We start from the raw sequence: 21,487 nt of genomic DNA, 5'->3' as shown, positions 1-21,487 counted from the left end.
GCAGTGATGCCCACCTTTGTGCAGATTCTCAGTGGTCACCAGTGTAGGAAAGGTTTAATTCCTGAAATACGTGATGGAGTGAGACCTATCCTCACTGGTTCCTTCACGCGATTTTTAAGCATCGTTCGCCTCGTCCAGTTTCATGCACCAATGATTCAAACTTGAGTCTATTTTCTAACACCATAGAAAATGGTATTTTTATTTGGAACTTGGGGGGGAAAAGTGGTGCATTAAGGAGAAGTAGAGAAGGAGTGAGAAATCCTTCCTGAATTTCTTCACAAGCGTGCCCACTGGAGTAAAATGAGGGTTCCACACTGGGGAAGGGGTGAACCCTCTGAAAGAATGATGGGTAAACTCAAAGCATCTTATCTGTCAACCCCTGGGAGAGTCCATAACTCCACTTTCAGGGGGCTCAGCGAAAGAATAAGGACCAAAGTCTACTCACATGGTCATTAACCACCCTGTCCTGGTTGCCAGAGGAGGTTGCTTCCCATCAAACCCTGATTAAGCAGCTTGACAGCACCTACCTGTTTTAATTAAATTTAGTATCATATTTGGGCTTCTCTGGTGAAGAATAAAGAATCCGCCTCCAATGCGGGAGACCTCGGTTATATCCCTGGGTTGGGAAGATCCCCTGGAGGAGGGCATGGCAATCCACTCTAGTATTCTTGTCTGGAGAATCCCCATGGACCAAGGAACCTGGAGGGCTACAGTCCATGGAGTCGCAAAGAGTTGGACATGACTGAGCGACTAAGCACAGCACATCATAATATTGAATCCAAGATATATTGCTTTCCTACATTATTCCCAACATGTTAGCTCATTTCCACTCTGTTTTGGATTCCTGGTTTGTTTGGTTTCTTCTGCATTCTCATGGTGCAGAAGAAAGATGGTAGCGTTAGATTTGGAAGGACTACATTATTGTCCCAGCTCTAAACATATGAGCCTCCTGACCTAGCATACATCTATCAGTCACTCAAATTCTTACTTTTTCATCTGTAAAATGAGGATAACACAGTGTCTGCCACCCCAGGGCTGATGTGAGGATTAAATGAGATAATGCATGTGGAGTCTTTGGCACCGTTCCTCCAGAGTAAGTCCTAAATTCATGTTACCTGTTAGTAGTCCTATTTTTATTAATGTATTACCATATGGCCATTATTATTACTATTTGTGGCATATTAGAAATTAAGAGAAGCTCTCTAATATGAGGAGTTGATAAATCTCTCTTCTCTCTCTCCCCTTCCCTGTCTCTCTCCCTCCCCACCCCCGCCCCCACAGACGGGAGCTAGTCACTTTGTGAAACACTTGCAGTTCACCAACTGGCCAGACCATGGCACTCCTGCTTCAGCAGAAGGGTTTATAAAGTACGTTCGTTATGTGAGGAAGAGCCACCTCACAGGGCCCGTCGTCGTCCACTGCAGCGCAGGCGTGGGTCGGACAGGGGTGTTCCTGTGTGTGGATGTCGTATTCTGTGCCATTGAAAAGAACTTTACGGTAAGTGTGTGAATTAAGCACCCAAACTGATGCTGTTAGTAAACACTATTTCTAACAGCCTTCTCATAGCTGGAGACTAATATTTGGCCTTCAAGAGCAACTGAGTCAATAGAAAGCGTGTCAGCTTTCGATACCTGCTTCTGACTTAATGGCTGCAGGTTCTTGGAGGTGGTTCTGAGGATTAAACTAAATAGATAATGCAAATGAATGGCTTCAGACAATGTCTGGAGTACAGTAAATATGAGTCCATTTTTCTTTTCTTGCTTCCACCCACATGTACAGTTTTTAGAGTCTTGTTAAAGAATGTCAGTGACGTGTGCCTGTTTATTTTTTGGTTGCCCTGCACAGCATGTGGGATCTTACTTCCCTGACCAGGGGTCAAACCTGTGCCCTTTGCAGTGAAAACATGGATTCTTAACCAGTGGATCACTGGGGAAGGCCCAAAGGTGTGTCTGTTTTTAATGAATAGAAATACATGCATGTGAGCACATTGGGGAAAAAAGTAGACTTCAGAGTTAATGAGAGGTCCCTGGGTCTGACTGCTAGTTTGCCACACACTTTAGATTTTGGTGTCTTTGTACAAATTGCTCATTTTCTCTGAAATCTAGTTTTCTCTTACATAAAATAAGGATAATAATATTGCTGGGTGTTAGTCAACCATTAACAATTCTTTACTTTCTTCCTAAATTTGGAACCAGCTAAGAGACAGACACAAGAATTAGACATGTAGTGATTTTACTCTTACCTTTAGATTGACTAATTAGGGAGCATGACTTTAGATTTGTGCCCCAGAAGGCCTGCTTGTACTGAACTGCTTTCCTGTGCTGCCGAGGTGAGGGAAGACATTGTTTACTTAGCAGGCACTTGGGCTGGGGAGGGTGGTGCCTCTTACTGTGTCTCCACGGAATAGGAAAGTCGGCAGCTCAGTCAAAAGGCAACAAGGGCTGGGAGGCATTTGCCCTGATAGGCAAATTCTGCGGTTTTCTTATTATCAGCATAAATGTTAAATCACTGCTCTCTCAGGCTATATGCAGTTATACCCCAGCAGTGACCAGGCCACCCCTATGACAACAAATGGGTTGCATAAGTTCTACATGTTTACATCCTAAGGTCGCATTATGTCGGGGATAGAAAAATGGCCTCTACCAGGGACTTTCTAAAGGACAGAGGAAGTCTCTTCTTCTCAGAAGCTTGAGCCAGTATCTCCTAGCATTTCCCTGTTTGTGATTCAGCTATAACCCTTTCCTTAAACTAACCACTGTGGGAGATACTGGTCCATTAAAGTCAGGACTACTCTAGGCTATAAGGCTGAGGATAAAAAAGTAACGGTTTCCCAAAGCAAGCTGAGAGTTTTATTACAAACAGGAATATAAACTGGGTGGTCAAAAAATGACAAAAATACTAAAAAATGCTGAAAATTTCAGTAGTATGAATCTGATGTTACCTGTTCCTGTAATTAATGTTGTTTTATCCTTTTAACAGAAAATACATTAGCATAATTTTTATTTTATATGTTCTTCATCATAATTAATTTGTTTATATTTGTTCTCATTTTATATAACTTATAGAAATTGTAAAAACTATAAATATTGTATTTTATGCTTCTACGGAGCACTTTTTTTCCCCTGCCGTTATACCTTTTGCAAACTCAAAATGTGGTTTATAATAAGTCATCTGTCAGCTTAAATAACAGTGTTTTTCTTAGCAGTATGTAAAATAGTAATGTATTTTACAATTAAGGGTGCTCCCCACTCCAGTACTCTTGCCTGGAAAACCCCATGGATGGAGGAGCCTGGTGGGCTGCAGTCCATGGGGTCGCTAAGTCGGACACGACTGAGCAACTTCAGTTTCACGCATTGGAGAAAGAAATGGCAACCCACTCCAGTGTTCTTGCCCCGAGAATCCCAGGGACGGGGGAGCCTAGTGAGCTGCCATCTATGGGGTCGCACAGAGTCGGACACGACTGAAGCAACTTAGCAGCAGCAGCAGCAGATTTGATGGAAAATGGTTCAGAAATAGGAAATGCATTCATTGTTGCCTTATTGGCTTTTCATAGAGGCTTGAGATGTCCAGTATCCTTACTGATGCCCATCTCTACTCTTTTCAGAAATTTTGTTCACCAGAGCTACTCAAAGTATGGTCTTAGACCAGTACCAATCTGTGAATGTTTGTTATTTGCAGAAAGATAAGTTTGCTGAAATTGAGAGTAAGCATTTAGAAACTTTCAAAGCAGTTTGATATATTTCAGAGACATCCACGAGCGTGACAGTGGGTTGGTCTGGTAAACAGGATGCAGACCGGTTTGTGTGCTGTGGAACTCACACAGAGAGTCCTACATGCTGCAGGCTGCTTTCAGCCACATGTGACCGACATTTTAAGATTAGTTTATCAGTTATAACTCTAAAGGATATGAAGATCTGAGAAAATATAATGCTTTATTTCTTTTTACTGTTATTTTATAGTCAGTTTTATTTTTAAGTAAGCTTGCGTAAAAATCCTTAAAACACTGGGAACAAGCTGGCTCTTCTCTTGAGGAAAACCTGAGATTGTTCTGTAGTTGAAACATTCTTGATAGAACTTTCCCCTCTAACATGCTGTTCATCATACAGCGACAGTTAAATATCAGTTACCATATTATTATGTAACGAAGTGAATAGTCCAAAATTTAACACATTAACCTTCACAAAATCAAAAATACTTACCGTATCACTAAACACACTGTCTGGTTCATCTGGAAGGGGTTCTTTGGTTTTTGTTTTTTTGGTAGCAAGACTGTTTTTAAAAATTTGTTTTTAATTGGAGGGTAATTGCTTTACAGTGTTGTATTGGTCTCTGACATACAACAGCGTGAATCAGTCACAAGCATACATATGCACCCTCCTTCCTGAACCTCTCTCCCACCTCCGACCGCATCCTGCCGCTCGAGGCTGTCACAGAGCACCAAGCTGAGCTCCCTGTGTCGTATAGCAGCTCCCCGTGCAGCTGTCTGTTCTACATATGGTGATTCATATGTCTCAGAGCTACTGTCTCAGCGTGTCCCAACCTCTCCTCCCTTCACCGTGTCCACAAGTCTGTTCTCTACGGCTGTGTCTCTATTCCTGCTTTGCGAATAGATTCATCAGTACCATTTTTCTGGATTCCACGTATATGCGTTAACGTATGATATTTGTTTTCCTCTTTCCGACTTACTTCACTCAGTGTAACAGTCTCTAGGTTCATCCACCTCACTAGAACAGACTCACATTTGGGATAAATTCTTTAATCTGTGTAACTATCTCAGACTGTTTTCTTGTCATTGCAGTTCTACGACCAGAACATAATCCTACACAAAACTTAAGCTCCAAATTACATTTGATGACAATGTCGTACTTTGCAATTTCATGCCATTTAAAATTAGTTCAGTTCAGTCGCTCAGTCGTGTCCGACTCTTTACAACCCCATGGACTGCAGCACACCAGGCTTCCCTGTCCATCACCAACTCCCTGAGCTTGCTCAAACTCATGTCCATTGAGTCAGTGATGCCATCCAAGCATCTCATTCTCTGTCCTCTTCTCCTGCTTTAAGTCTTCCCCAGCAATGAGGACTCTTTTGCAATGAGTCAGTTCTTTGCATCAGGTGGCCAGAGTATTGGAATTTCAGCTTCAGCATCAGTCCTTCCAGTGAATGTTCAGGACTGATTTTCTTTAGGATTGACTGATTTGATCTCCTTGTAGTCCAAGGGACTCTCAAGAGTCTTCTTCAACACAACAGTTCAAAAGCACCAGTTCTTCGGTGCTCAGCTTTCTTTATGGTCCAACTTTCGCGTCCATACATGACTACTGGAAAAACCATATTTGTGAGCAATTTTGTGCCATTTAAAATTAGTTAGTTGTAATTGCCAGTAATAAAACAGAAAAGGAAAAATTCTTCTTTCTTATCACTTCATGTTCAAATCACACATATACTGAGTCATTATGTTAGCAGTATCTTTTATTCAATAAGTTGTGATGGTAAATACTTTGCTACTTTTGTTTTGTGAGCTGGTACTGCTCTGTATCACTCGCCAGTCCCTGAATTTGTCACACTGTGATTTCATTAGAAAAATGGAACTTGACCTTTTTCTGCCACACCTTCACTCCAAATTTTCAATAAAACACTTTCAGTATGACTTCTATCACCATTGTCTGGTTGTCGTGTATGTGTTTTTAATCTTAGCCGTTCAAAGCATAATTTTGTAAGTCTGCAAAGTATATATGTTTCATGTGAAATATTGAACATGAGCTTTTTAATTTAGTATTCTTTAAAATAATTCTTTTGTCTTGGAGCCTATTTCTTTTGTTCTGTATGTGACAAGTAAATTTTAATTGTTTCTTTGCTATGTTAGCCAGTACATCTTTGCAATTAATACAAGTGTGGTTTTAGCACTTCACAGTCAATAATGGCTCTAAAACTCAATATATGAGGAATCATAATTCCAGGTAAAATTAACATGAACTCTTTTGGTCTTCATTTCTTTGCAGTTACTTCCATTATTATTATTTGGTTAACCACTAAAGCTATATTCAGAAAAGCTGTGCTTTTCTTGAGAAGACAATCCAGTGACACTTCTTTTGCTATCAGTAAATTAAGGTTAAAAATGAATAATACAAATTTATTTCCATAACTTGCCTAATCTTAAAATATAAATTATAAAACAGACTTTCAAGAAACAATGGATTCTAAATTCAATGAAGTTGAATTTGTATCATATTTCCTTTCATGGATCATTCTTTCGGTGTCAAGTTTGAGAACTCTTCACCTTGCCTGGGTCCCAAAGAATCTTTCCAATGTCATTTCTTCAAGTTCTATGGTTTCATGTTTGACATTTAAGTCTGTAGCCCATTTTGAGTTCATTGTTTTTAGAAGGGGCGAGGCTTAAGTCAAGGTTCACTTTTTTTTTTTTTTTGCCTAAAGATGTCCAGCTGTTAAGTTTCCTTTGTTGAAAAGGCTATTCTTCCTCCACTGAATTGCTTTTGCACCTTTGTCAGAAATGATTTTGAATATTTAGTTCAAAATCATTTCGTTTGAATATTTTGAATATTCTAGTTCCATATTCCGTTTCACTGATCTATGTATCTATCCTTTGCCAATACCACACTTTGGATTCCTGTAGCTATATAGGAAATCTTAACACAGGGAGAGTGATTCTTTCTCTTTCAAAATTGTTTTAGCTATTATAAGTCTGTGCCTTTCAATATAAATTTTAAAATTAGCTTTTCTATGTTTATAAAAAAAGCTTGATGAATTTTGATAGGATGAATTTTACTATGTTGGATCTTCCAATATGAATGTGGTATGTCAATTTATTTAGGTCTTCTTTGATCTTCTTTGATTTCTTTCATCAGCATTTTGTTATTTTCATCATACAGCTTCTGTACGTGTTTTGTTAGATTTATCTTATTTCATTTTCTTTCAAGCAGTAAATGGTATTGTGTTTTTACTATTGTGTTCATTGTATGTACATGTATATACAAGTGCAGTTGATTTTTTCATGTTGATCTTGTATCCTGTGATCTTGTTGAACTCACTTTTTGGTTCTAAGAGGGTGTTTTGCCCTGCTTTGTTCTGTTTTTAGATTCCTTGAGATCTTCTACATAGATGATCATCCCAGCCGCAAGCAGGGACATGCCTCTCCCTTCCCAATGCATTTGCTTCTTATTTCTTTATCTGGTCTCACTGCACTACCTGGAGCTTCAAGTGTTGTATTGAAAACGGGTAGAGCGTACATTCTTGCCATCGCTAATATTAGGGGAAAAGCCAATGAAAATAATTCGTTCTGTGAAAGACCCTGTGAGGTAGATGGAAAGACAAGCTACAGACTCAGAGAAACTGTTTGCAACCACATGTCCAACAAAGGTCTCACACCTAGAATTTGTAAAGACCTCAAACCTTATAAGTAAGCAAGCAATTCAGTTAGAAAATAGGTAAAAGACATGAAGTTTCAATGATAAGGATGAATCAATGACAGTCACATGAAAAGAGGCTCAACTTCATTAGCCTTTAGGTAAATGAAATCAAAGAGATTTCAAACCAGTCAATGTTAAAGGAAATCAACCCTAAATACTCTATGGAAGGACTGATGTTGAAGCTCAATGCTTTGGCCACCTGATGCAAACAGCTGACTCATTAGAAAAGACCCTGTTGCTGGGGAAGATTGAAGGCAGAAGGAGAAAAGGGCGACAGAGGATGAGAGGGCTGGGTGGCATCACTGACTCAATGGACATGAGTTTGAGCAAACTCCAGGAAATGCTGAGGGACAGGGAAGCCTGGCGTGCTGCAATCCATGGGATTGAGAATAGTCAGACACAACTTGGCGACTGAACAACGACAACAAAATGAAATTAAAACCATGGTGAAATATCACTAGGTATTGATTAGAAAGGCCAATACAAAAAATAATGACAACACCAAGTGCTGATGAAGATTTGAAAAAAACTGGATTAGTTATACATTGCTTATGCTTCGCAGGTGGCTCAGTGGTGAAGACTCTGTCTACCAATGCAGGAGACATGGCTTTGATCCATGGGGCAGGAAGATCCCCTGGAGGAGCAGTGGCAACCCACTCCAGTATTCCTGCCTGGAGAATCCCACGGACAGAGGAGCCTGGTGGGCTACAGTCCATAGGGTCTCAAAGTGTCAGACACGAGTGAGCAGCAGCAGCATCCATTGCTTATAGGAATGAATGTAAAATGGTGCATCCAGTCTGGAAAGTAGTTTTTAAATTTCTTAGAAAAAAAAAACAAAAGCAGAATTAAACTAATCTTACCATATAATCCTAGCAATAATACTCTTGGGTGTTTATTCCATGGAAATGAAAACTTCAGTTCATGTAAAAACCTGTATGTATGTGTTCATAGCACATCTATTTATCATCCCCCTAAACTGGAAAACAACCTAGATGTCCTTCAACACACCCATACTGTGAAATACTGCTGCTGGTGCTGCTGCTGCTGCTGAGTCACTTCAGTCGTATCCGTCTCTGTGCGACCCCAGAGACGGCAGCCCACCAGGCTCCCCCGTCCCTGGGATTCTCCAGGCAAGAACACTGGAGTGGGTTGCCATTTCCTTCTCCAGTGCATGAAAGTGAAAAGTGAAAGTGAAGTCGCTCAGTCGTGCCCGACTCTTCGCAACCCCATGGACTGCAGCCCACCAGGCTCCTCCATCCATGGGATTTTCCAGGCAAGAGTACTGGAGTGGGGTGCCATTGCCTTCTCCGACTGTGGAATACTATTTAGTAACAAAAAGGAATGAACTATTGATATACTCAATTTTCATGAATCTCAAAGCAATCAGCAATGACAAAAAGTCTCAAAAAATTGGATATTAAATGATTCCTTTATATAATCTGCTTGAAATAACAAAACTGTAGAGATTCAGAACAGATTACTGGTCGCCAAGGGTTGAGGCAGTTGGAGCGGGTGGGTAGTTCTAATAGACAACAGGAGGAAGGCTTATGGTGCTATAGTTATGCGTCTTGGTTGTGGCTGCAGTTACATGGATCTTCACGTGTGATAACTTTGTATACAATAATACATGTATGCCTATGTTGACGAATGATTGCGTGTAAAACTGGCAAAATATGAAAAGGCTAGTAAATTATACCAATGTCAATTTCCTGGTTTCGATATTATACTCTAATTGGTATAATACTAGGTGAAAAGATACACAGACTATCCCTGTACATTTTTTGCAACTTACTATGTATCTATAGTTATTTCAATATAAAAATATTTAAAGGAGTAATTAAACTTTTAAGTTATAGTAACACAAAGTTGTAAAAATAAAGGCATACTTAACATTTCTCTGATTTTTATGTGCTTTTGGATGATAGTTGACAGTTGACAAATCTTAAATTTCATGTGGTCTTATTGCACATGTCTGGTCCTCAGCTTGCACCACGTGTGACTTTTCAAGCAAGTTGAACAACACCTGAGCTGGTCTATATCCTGTTCCACTGATGAGGCTGCTTGGCATGGCACCACTGTCAGATTGCCATTAAGATTTTCTAAACACTTGTTACCAGTTTCTGGACTTAGCTCACTTTGGTCTGGCAACAGCCTTTTGCAGACCTGCACCAGCTTGGTGACCACACTGGGCAGTGCTGTTCTCCATGCACAGGTGCAGAATCTGGGGTTGGGCCAACTGCTGCTCAGGGTCTCCATTTGAGTTGAGAGGGCTCTTTATATGAGAAACAGCTGTGTTACTGTTGTGGCCAGAAAAGGTTTTCTATGCTTCAGACTCTTGCAGAATCACAATGCTGCTTTAAGTTCTCCCTTTGGAGAACAGAAAAGTATACACAGGGGCAAATTTGTTGTTATTTCTTTTGGAGAACATTTCTTATTATAAATGATTGCTTCCTGCTTTTTCCTGGAAACCCATTTGAACAAGTCTTCCTTATCCACTAGACTAGGTTAAACATAGTACATGCTCTTATGACTGAAAACGAGAACTTGCCAGTTAAATCTTGAGATATCTTTTACTGGAAAGAAGTATGGCATACTCCTTAGGCATCTGTGGGTTTTGTGTTTTCCCCCTCTCTGGATAATACAAAATTACTGTCATCCTGTTACAGTTCGACATCATGAATATAGTGAGCCAAATGAGAGAACAGCGTCATGGAATGGTCCAAACAAAGGTAAGTCATGCCACATAAATTCTCATAAGAACAATAATGATATAAAGATGAATATTACATTGTAACATACATTGTATAGCACGTTACAATTTGTAAAGCTGTTTTACCTACACAATTTCATGGAATTCTCACTGTTTGAGGTAAACATAAGTTATGCTCTGACATTACTGATGACCTACCTCAAGTTCAGAGCAATGAAGTTTGTTTTATCAGAGAGCAAGTGTAGGAGCCAAATCTGAAACTGAAGTCTCCTAATGCCCAAACACATGCTTAGTCCATAATACCATGTTATTTAAGTAACATATCTAAAGTTATTTTCCATAAATTTATGAATGGCAATTTTAGGACATTTATTTGCAACTAAAGTATCAGTCATTGGCATGTCATAAAAAAGATAGCATAAATATCACAGGTATTAGTTATACTAATTATTGAAGGGTCAAGAGAATATGGATAATAAAAACAAACAGGTACCCCTAAATCTTTTTTATGGTTTTTTAAGGCAATGTTCAGTGATATGAAGTATTTCCTTTGAACTAGGGTTGCCTAAGAGATGTGAGGCTACATCTTTAAAAAGTTTAAATTTGATTCATCCAATGAAGATATAAAGAGACTGATATTGAGTCAGATTCCCCTCTGTTCAGTTAACTAATTCTAGACCAAAGACTATATTATTACCGTTTATCTTCCTTATGCTTTAAAAAATGTATTCATATAAGAAGTTCTTGGTTAAATGTTAACCTTTTTTAGGCAGTTCTTTTTAGGTTAAGGCACTCTTTTTAGGCACTTTGTGGTTAAAAAGTACAAATGTCTTTTCTGAAAGTGGATATTGGTATTCAATTAACATTCCATTGTTTTTCATGTATGTGTGTGTTTAGGAGCAGTATATGTTTTGTTATAAAATTGTGCTTGAAGTTCTTCAGAAGCTTTGGACTGTAAAGTAAGAACTATTGCCTCACACTTGAAATTATAAGCAAGTGGCTTGGAGCCTCCTCTTAAAGAACACGTTCAAGCTGTGCTTGAAGGGCTTTGCTTATACAAATGTGCTTTCTTGGTATATCGTTTGACTTTCTGACAGTTCCCTGAAGGCAGTGCCATTTGGTTTGGGGTAAATGGTGTTTACCCACTGATCTTACTTAGGTAATATCAAATACCTTCCCATATTTTCCCATGAAATGAAAGTTATGTAAAACGACTTCCGTCTATTTGGTTGAAGAGATTACAGAACCCAGTAAAGGATTTAAACTCTATTATTTAAGATTTTATTTGGAAAGACAGCTGGAGGGAGCTGAGAATTTTCAGGATCACAAGATCATGAGCTTATATCATGATTTCTTACAAGCATTTTCAAGACAGATACGTATCCACGTTTTTTAACTAGAGTCTGTACTTTTAGGTGGTATTTGAATAGCTTAAGTCACTAAAGAACCCAGTTAGAAAGGGTCAACTTTCTATGCAAATTGGATTCCCTTTCGCTGTATTTCTCTACTCCTGTGGAGCCCCAGGGACCTCAAAGGACAAGCTGCCTTTCTAGAGCAGCTGGACAAGGTCTGGGAATTTTCATGGGTGGGCAGAGTTCCTCTTCTCCATCACTTGAGCACACTGGTGGACAGTCCAAAACTAAAATAGATGTTTATGTAGAAGTCCAAGAGGAAATTTTTGCCCGTTCTTGAGTTCTTTCCTATCCCACCCTAACACTTTACATGTTAGTCTGCTTTGTTAAAAGCAAACATTACATCTTACTTGCCTCTTAATCTCTGCCCTTTAGCTTTAGAGGGCAATAAACTTTGATATAAGCTTTATTACGTACTTCCAGGTATCTGTTACGCCAGATATATTTTTCAAACTAAAATCTATGATGATTATTTTTTTCTTCAGTGTTCCATTAAATCATTTATTTCCATTACTGCCCCACCTCTGCCGTGACGTTTAGAAGTTGGCTTTGGGAACCAGATTCTGGAGAACCAAATTTGTAGTTGTGAAAATGAAAACTTCCATATTCTGTTTTTCAAAAGATGTGGCCATTATTAAATTCATCTTATTATAGGACTTTGCCTCATACAGTTATAATGATATTTTTGTCAAGGAATTTTAGTGACCAGTTATACTTGATTATAAACTATAAAGCAAGTGATACATGTCTTTCTATGATGTAATTCAGTTGAGATCAGAGAAGTCTTTGCATTGTACTGAGAAGGTTTCTAATATTAATCCATAAGTCTTGAATTTTTAAGAGCTTATTTTGTTCCCTTAGCTGAATGAACACTTGAATAGGTTGAATTAAAATTGATACTTCTCATTTTAAAAATAATTAAATGCTGGAAATGTAATTTATATTAAATGAATTGATTTTGCCTATTTACATTATTTTTGTAAATAATAATCTGTGGTAAACATTAATTTTGATGATTGGCGTTTAATATTTATATTACTAATTTTCTCTTCTCTCATAGTAAAATAATAAATATAATGTACAGTAATATTTATGAAAAGGATTCTATGCTATTATTTAAATTGAAAGATTTACTATGTATTGCCTGAAGTATTTTTATTATTTGGACCTTGAAATGTTCTTATAAAAAAAATTTCCACAATTCTTGATGGAAACATGTCTCTTCTTTAATGTCTGCCTCATATTTTTATAGCTGGACTAATTTTTAGTTTTTCAGGGAAATAAGTAAATATGAAAATACTAATTGCATTTGTTTTTATTTCGTTTTGGGGAAGTGAATCCCAAATTGAAAATTTTTGACTAATTGAAATACAAAGTTTTATGCCAATAATAAATCAATTTTTGCCTTAGGATATGAATATGAAACTCCCACTAACACCTATGAAAGTGAAAGTGAAGTCGCTCAGTTGTGTCTGACTCTTTGCAACCCTGTGGACTGTAGCCCACCAGGCTCCTCCATCCATGGGATTCTCCAGGCAAGAATACTAGAGTGGGTTGCCATTTCCTTCTCCAGGGGATCTTCCTGACCCAGGGTTGAACCCAGGTCTCCCTCATTGCAGGCAGACGCTTTAACCTCTGAGCCACTAGGAAAGCCCTAACTAACACCTATATGAGTATATAAATGCTTATTTAGAGGAACTTTTACAACATTTAAATATAAGCATATATGTACATATTAGCCTCAACTTTAAATATAGTTTAAATCACATGCTCTTGGTGAATTTATATACTGGACCCAAACTTTTCAGGAATAAATGTAGGTTTTATGCTCATGTAAGTCTCACCAATTTAGTTGTCTTTTGGACCTTTGCCGGGGTCCAGCCCCGGTGGATCCAGGGAATTCGAAGGGGAGACAGCATCGGCGATCAGGAAACAACAGCTTATTTAAATGTTAATTAAAGATATAAAGAGTGGTTAAATAAGGTAGCTCAGTGAGGAAATTCAGTGGAGAAAAGAGGCTGAATAATTTCTCAGCCTCAGTGAGAGAAAGAACGACATGGGGAGACCAAGCTTCGGTGAACAAGGCCCGCACTTTATTTTCCAAAGTAGTTTTTATACCTTAAGTTATGCATAGAGGATAATGGGGGAAGGGGTGGAGTCCTGCAGTAAGCCAGGCTTTCTTTCTGCAAACTTATCATATGCAAAAGTTTAGGTGATTTGCATCATCTTCTGGCCCGGAGGCCTGTTAACATTTTAAGACCCTTTCTTCAGAAAACTTATTTTTCTCTAAAGGTGATTAGTCAGGCGACACCCTCCAAAAGTATTAGATAAAGTTGCATTCCTACGGGGCAAAGGTGTGGTGGGCTACAACAAGAAAAAGAATTAACTCAAGGGTCCCAGGTTACAAACATTAAAGCTACTACTTACACCAATTATATTAATCAATACACTGCCAGGGACACAGCAGGTAAGGGATATGGAAACAGCAGCAAACATTGACCCAACAAGTGAAAAACCCTTCACCAATACAATTTCTAATCAATCTTTTAACTGCTCAAAGGAATCTGTATTTAGACAGTTTAGAACACCTCATGCCTCTCACAGTTGGGAGGCTCTGAGCAATCACATGAGGCCGGAAAAACCTATTCAGGCAGGCTAGAGGACTTCCAAAGGAGTTTGTAGGTTGAAACACTGTCACACCCAGGAATTATTAACTGGAGCTGTAAGTTAACTCTTTTTTCAGAGAGAGGTAGTGGGGGACAGCCCCCCGTAAAGTCAGAGGTGTAGGTGAGAGCACAAAGCAGAAAGTAGGCAGACTCTGGTTTTGGGGGTAGATGCTCGAGAATTTCCAGGGGGACTCCTGAGGCTCGATCCCGCCTTTGTGTATGCCAAGCCTCCTTCCTCATGACCTTTGCCACGGGCGGAGCTCCTCATGCTGGCTCCCGGCAGACCTTTCACCCCCAATTTGTCTAAAGGACTATTGAATTTTTTATTAAGTTTACAATTGTTACTCAAAGGTCATTTCAGTGATTTATTTATACTGAAAAATTTCAAGGAAAACAGCTTAAATAACTTTAAAACAAATAAGTTTCATGTTCTACTTACTTTTTCTTAATCTCCAGAAAAAATTAATTTTCCTTAATGTTGTCTTGAATTTCAAGTAACTAAACGAGAAGATTGGAAAGTATTCATTAAATAGGTCAATGATGGGACAATGAGTCATTCAGGGGAGCACTCAGTTTGTCCATTGCCACAATCACAAAGCAATACTAATGACCTCATAATGAGACAGTTTGAATTAGAAGGAATTTTAAAAGATATCTGATGCAACCATCATATCTGAAACCTCAACATTTTTTAAATACTACTAGCAAGCAACATCATATTTGGAGATGAAAAAATAGAGTCTTCTGATTAACAAAACAGAACCTCCTGTTAGCACTATAGTGAGAACTGCTCTACAGTTATCCAGCCAACACAATAAGATTGCAGAATGGTATAATTGGCATAAATGTTAGCAAATTGGAACATATAATCTTTTGTTTGGATATTTTGCCCACCTAGAAATAGTGAACTCAAGTATAGTATTAGAAAACTCATTATGAAGTATGGATAAAAAATATCTATGCACCAAAAATTAATCTTTCTCTATATCAAGGGTCTGGAGAAGGCGATGGCAGCCCACTCCAGTACTCTTGCCTGGAAAATCCCATGGATGGAGGAGCCTGGTAGACTGCAGTCCATGGGGTCGTGAAGAATCGGACATGACTGAGCGACTTCACCTTCACTTTTCAGTTTCATGCATTGGAGAAGGAAATGGCAACCCACTCCAGTGTTCTTGCCTGGAGAATCCCAGGGATGGGGGAGCCTGGTGGGCTGCCGTCTATGGGGTCGCACAGAGTCGGACACGGCTGACGCGACTTAGCAGCAGCAGTAGCATATCAAGGGTCAGCAAATTAGCCTGCAGGCCAAATCTGACCTATTGCCTATTTTTGTAAATAGAGTTCTTCTTTGTATATTGTCTGTAGCTGCTTTTGTGCTGCAATGGCAGTGGCAAGGTGGTAGAGATCATATGGCCCATAAAGTCTGAAATATTTATCATCATGACCCTTTAAAGAAGAAGTTAGCTAAGCTCGGATATATATCTCTAATGGGAAAAGTATCTCTGAGCAATAGGGATATGTATCGTATATATTCTATAAAATGTATAAAATACTGAAGATTAAACTTAGCGGGAACTTGACCAACCAATGCTGATATTCTGAATGAATATAAATGCATGAACCATGATATTTTGTAAAGAAAAATTAATTGTGAGGAAGGGAGAGGGTTTGCCTTAGCAATAATCAAGGTATTGTCCAAAGTCACAGTAATTAAAACAATGTGATGCTAGTATAGGGATACATAAATGGTTCAGTGGAACAAAATAGTCAAAAGTAGACTCCATAGACTCATATATATTTGTGAATATTTAATGCATGTGTGTGCATGTTCAGGTGCTTCAGTCATGTCTGATTCTTTGCAACCCTATTGATCATAGTCCCTGCCAGGGTTCTCTGTCCATGGGGTTCTCCTGGCAAGAATACTGGAGTGGGTTGCTATGCCCTTCTCCAGAGGATCTTCCTGACCCAGGGATTGAACCTCCATCACTTAAGTCTCCTGCATTGGTAAGCAGGTTCTTTACCACTAGCACCGCCTGAGAAACCCATTTCATTTAATACATATCATATGTGAAAAATGGCATTTCAAATCCAGAGCTTCAAAATATATGAAGCCAAAAACTGATAGAACTGACAAAAGTGGAAAGATAGAAAAATCTTCAACTATAGTTAAAGGTTTTACCTCTTAATAGTTGATAGGAATAAGTAGACGGAACATCAGTAAGGCTGTAAAAGAGTTGTGGAGCAGTATCACCCTGCTTCACCTAATTGACATTTGTAGAGCACTGCACCAAACTATAGCAGAACACACAGTTTTTAAAGTGCGTGTGGAATATTCACCAGCAGATTATACTTGGGGTTCAAAATAGTCTCAATATAAGTAAAAGGAAAAGAACTATATGTTTATGGAATTAAATGGAGATCAACAATATAAAAGTATTTTGAAAATTCCAAGGTATTTGGAAATTTAACAATGTACTCCTAAATAACTTATGAGTCAAACAAAAAAGAGAAATTAGAAAATATTTTGAAATGAATGAAAACAGAAGAATATCAGCTTGTAAGATGCAGTGACAAAGTTTAGGGGGAAACTTGAAAAACTTTTTTGAGAAAGCTAGAGCAATATTTAGAGGGGAATTTGTGGCCTTAGATACATATGTTAGGAAAGAAAGGGCAAAATTAGTAAGATAAACAAACATTAATCTCAAGAAGTTAAAGGACAGCAAAATTAGCCAAAGTAAAGTTGGAGGAAGTTAAGACTAGAAACAAATGACATAACAAATATATAATAAGGGGAATCAATATAGCTTGATCAACATTGATTCTATTAATAGTAAGACATCTAGAAAGCTGAGAGAAGGCATAAATAATGAGGAGCATGAATGGAAAACAAATTATTATAGAATCTGGAGACTTTACAGAAAGAAAATGCAGGCTCCAAGTAAAGACAAAAAAAAAAACAAAAGCAAAAGTGAGAACGTATCAAACTAAAAGGCTACTGCACAGCGAAGAAAACTGTCAACGAAATGAAAAATGCAGCCTATAGGAAGAGATAAAATATTCCTAAATCATGCCTGAAAATGAGTTAATGCCCAAAACTTATAAAGAACTCACACAACTCAATAACAAACAACAAGTAACAACAAACCAAAAAGGAAGCTGATTTTTAAAAAATGAGCAGATGATCTGAACAGACATTTTTTCCACCCAAGATGTCCTACTGGTCCAAGAAAAGATGCTCAGCATCACTAATCGTCAGGGAAGTGCATATCAGAACCACAGTGAAACATCACCTCACACCTGGCAGATTGGCTGTTACCAAAGAGATACATAAGTTTTGGCATGTGGACAAAGGGGAACCTGCGTAAAATATTGATGGGAATGTAAATTGGTGCAGCCATCACAGAAAACACCACGGAGGCCCCTTAAAGTGAAAGTGAAAGTTGCTCAGTCATTTCTGACTCTTTTCGCAACCCCATGGACTATTCAGTTCAGTCCCTCAGTCGTGTCTGACTCTGCAACCCCATGGACTGCAGCACGCGAGGCCTCCCTGTCCATCACCAACTCTCGGAGTTTACTCAGACTCGTGTCCATTGAGTCAGTGATGCCATCCAACATTCTCATCCTCTGTCGTCCCGTTCTCCTCCTGCCTTCAATCTTTCCTAGCATCAGGGTCTTTTCAAATGAGTCAGTTCTTTGCATCAGGTGGCCAAAGTATGGGAGTTTCAGCTTCAGCATCAGTCCTTTCAGTGAATATTCAGGACTGATTTCCTTCAGGATGGACTGGTTGGTTCTTCTTGCTGTGTAAGGGACTCTCAAGAGTCTTCTCCAACACCACAGTTCAAAAGCATCAATTCTTCATGCTCATCTTTGTTTATAGTCCAACTCTCACATCTGTACATGACTACTGGAAAAACCATAGCCTTGACTGGATGGACCTTTGTTGGCAAAGTAATCTCTCTGCTTTTTAAAAGCTGTCTAGATTGGTCATACCTTTCTTCCAAGGAACAAGCGTCTTTTAATTTCATGGCTGCAGTCACCATCTGCAGTGATTTTGGAGCCCAAGAAAATAAAGTCTGTCACTGTTTCCACTGTTTCGCCATCTACTTGCCATGAAGTGATGGGACCAGATGCCATGATCTAAGTTTTCTGAATGTTGAGTTTTAAGCCAACTTTTTAATTCTCTTTCACTTTCATCAAGAGGCTCTTTAGTTCTTCATTTTCTGCTTAAGGGTGGTGTCATCTGCATATCTGAGGTTATTGATATTTCTCCCGGCAATCTTGATTCCAGCTGGTGCTTCATCCATTCCAGCATCTCTTATGATGTACTCTGCTTATAAGTTAAATAAACAGAGTGACAATATACAGCCTTGACGAACTCCTTTTCCTATTTGGAACCAGTCTGTTGTTCCATGTCCAGTTCTAACTGTTGCTTCTTGACCTGCATACAGATTTCTCAGGAGGCAGATCAGGTGGTCTGGTATTCCCATCTCTTGAAGAATTTTCCACAGTTTATTGTGATCCACACAGTCAAAGGCTTTGGCATAGTCAATAAAGCAGAAGTAGATGGTTTTCTGGAACTCTCTTGCTTTGTCTATGATAACAGATATTGGCAATTTGAACTCTGGTTCCTCTGCCTTTTCTAAATCCAGCTTGAGCATCTGGAAGTTCACGGTTCATGTATTGTTGAAGCCTAGCTTGGAGAATTTTGAGCATTACTTTGCTAGTATGTGAGATGAGTGCGATTGTAAGGTAGTTTGAGCATTCTTTAGCATGCCTTTCTTTGGGACGGAATGAAAACTGACCTTTTCCAGTCCCGTGGCCACTGGTGAGTTTTCCAAATTTTTTGGCATGTTGAGTGCAGCACTTTCACAGCATCATCTTTTAAGATTTGAAATAGCTCAACTGGAATTCCATCATCTACACTAGCTTTGTTCGTAGTGATGCTTTCTAAGGCCCACTTGACTTCACATTCCAGGATGTCTGGCTCTAGGTCAGTGATCACACCATCGTGATTATCTGGGCCATGAAGATCTTTTTGTATAGTTCTTCTGTGTATTCTTGCCACCTCTTCTTAATATCTTCTGCTTCTGTTAGGTCCATACCATTTCTGTCCTTTATCGAGCCCATCTTTGCATGACATGTTCCCTTGGTATCTCTAATTTCCTTGAAGAGATCTTTAGTCTTTCCCATTCCATTGTTTTCCTCTATTTCTTTGCACTGATCACTGAAGAAAGCTTTCTGATATTTCCATGCTATTCTTTGGAACTCTGCATTCAAATGGGTATATCTTTCCTTTTCTCCTTTGCTTTTCACTTCTCTTCTTTTCTCAACTGTTTGTAAGCCCTCCTAAGACAACCATTTTGCCTTTTCACATTTCTTTTTCTTGGGGATGATCTTGATCACTGCTTCCTGTACAATGTCACAAACCTCTGTGCATAGTTCTTCAGGAACTCTATCAGATTTAGTCCCTTAAATCTATTTCTCACTTCCACTGTATAGTCATAAGGGATTTCATTTAGGTCATACATGAATGGTCTAGTGGTTTTCCCTGCTTTCTTCAATTTAAGTCTGAATTTAGCAATAAAGAGTTCATGATCTGAGCCACAGTCAGCTCCTGGTCTTGTTTTTGCTGACTGTATAGAGCTTCTCCATCTTTGGCTGCAAAGAATATAATCAATCTGATTTCGGTATTGACCATCTAGTGATGTCCATGTGTAAAGTCTTCTCTTGTGTTGTTGGAAGAGGATGTTTGCTATGATCAGTGCGTTCTCTTGGCAAAACTCTATTACCCTTTGCCCTGCTTCATTTTGTATCCCAAGGCCAAATTTGCCTGTTACTCCAGGTGTTTCTTGACTTCCTACTTTTGCATTCCAGTCCCCTATAATGAAAAGGACATCTTTTTGGGGTGTTAGTTCTAGAAGGTCTTGTAGGTCTTCATAGAACCATTCAACTTCTTCAGCATTACTGGTCGGGGTGTAGACTTGGATTACCATGATGTTGAATGGTTTGCTTTGGAAACGAACAGAGATCATTCTGTTGTTTTTGACATTGCATCCAAGTACTGCATTTCGGACTCTTGTTGACCATGATGGCTACCCCATTTCTTCTAAGGGATTCCTGCCCACAGTAGTAGATATAATGGTCATCTGAGTTAAATTCACCCATTCCAGTCCATTTTAGTTTGCTGATTCCTAAAATGTCAGTGTTCCCTCTTGCCATCTCCTGTTTCATCACTTCCAATTTGCCTTGATTCATGGACCTGACATTCCAGGTTCCTATACAATATTGCTCTTTACAGCATCAGACTTTACTTCCATCACCAGTCACACACACAACTGGGTGTTGTTTTTTCTTTGGCTCTATCCCTTCATTCTTTGTGGAGTTATTTCTCCACTGATCTCCAGTAGCATATTGGGCACCTACTGACCTGGCGAGTTCATCTTTCAGTGTCCTATCTTTTTGCCTTTTCATACTGTTCATGGGGTTCTCAAGGCAAGAATACTGAAGTGGTTTGCCATTACCTTCTCCAGTGGACCATGTTTGTCAAAACTTTCTACCATGACCCGTCTGTCTTGGGTGGCCCTACATGGCATGGCTGATAGTTTCACTGAGTTAGACAAGGCTGTGGTTCATGTGACCATATTGGTTAGTTTCCTGTGATTGTGGTTTTCAGTCTATCTGCCCTCTGGTGGAGAAGGATAAGAGGCTTATGGAAGCTTTCTGATGGAAGAAACTGACTGAGGGGAAAACTGGGTCTTGTTCTGATGGGCGGGGCCATATTCAGTAAATCGTTAATCCAATTTTCTGTTGAAGGGCAGGGCTGTGTTCCCTCCCTGTTATTTGACCTGGACAAACTATGGTGGAGGTAATGAAGATAATGGAGACCTCCTTCAAAAGGTCCCATGCAGGCACTGCTGCACTCAGTGCCCCCAACCCTGCAGCAGGTGACCGCTGACCCGTGCTTCCACCGAGACTCCTGGACACTCACAGGCAAGTATGGGTCAGTCTCTTGTGGGGTCACGACTCCTTTCTCCTGGGTCCTGATTTGCACAAGATTCTGTTTGTACCCTCCCAGAATCTGTTTCCCCACATCCTGTGTAAGTTCTGGAGGATCTATTGTGGGGTTAATGGTGACCTCCTCCAAGAGGGCTTATGCCATACCCAGGTCTACTGCACCCAGAGCCCCTGCCCCCGCAGCAGTCCATTGCTGACCCGTACCTCCTCAGGAGACACCCAAACACAGTTCTGTCTCAGTCTCTGTGGGGTCTCTGGGTCTTGGTT

The 21,487-nt window shown here is 39.3% G+C and overlaps 1 protein-coding gene across 9 annotated transcripts in view; it reads left to right on the top strand.

The window, feature by feature from the left end:
• Positions 1 to 21,487, top strand: part of PTPN20 (protein tyrosine phosphatase non-receptor type 20) — a 123,813-nt gene that overhangs the window by 52,266 nt on the left and 50,060 nt on the right. For 7 of the 9 annotated variants that reach the window (XR_009734257.1, XM_061405611.1, XM_061405615.1 and 4 more), the window contains 2 exons: positions 1,282 to 1,497; positions 10,088 to 10,150. Coding sequence is in view for 8 of the 9 variants with exons in the window: in XM_061405611.1 (XP_061261595.1) it covers positions 1,282 to 1,497; positions 10,088 to 10,150 (279 nt within the window). In the remaining variant the exon portion in view is untranslated. Of the gene's footprint in view, positions 1 to 1,281; positions 1,498 to 10,087; positions 10,151 to 11,028; positions 12,543 to 12,953; positions 13,125 to 21,487 lie in introns of those variants that run through there. The other 2 variants (XM_061405610.1, XM_061405609.1) reach the window with 2 other exon arrangements.

This window comes from Bos javanicus, chromosome 28 (genome assembly GCF_032452875.1).
Source record: "Bos javanicus breed banteng chromosome 28, ARS-OSU_banteng_1.0, whole genome shotgun sequence".
NCBI classification, from domain to species: domain Eukaryota; kingdom Metazoa; phylum Chordata; class Mammalia; order Artiodactyla; family Bovidae; genus Bos; species Bos javanicus.
This window is presented reverse-complemented; position numbering and strand designations above follow the sequence as displayed.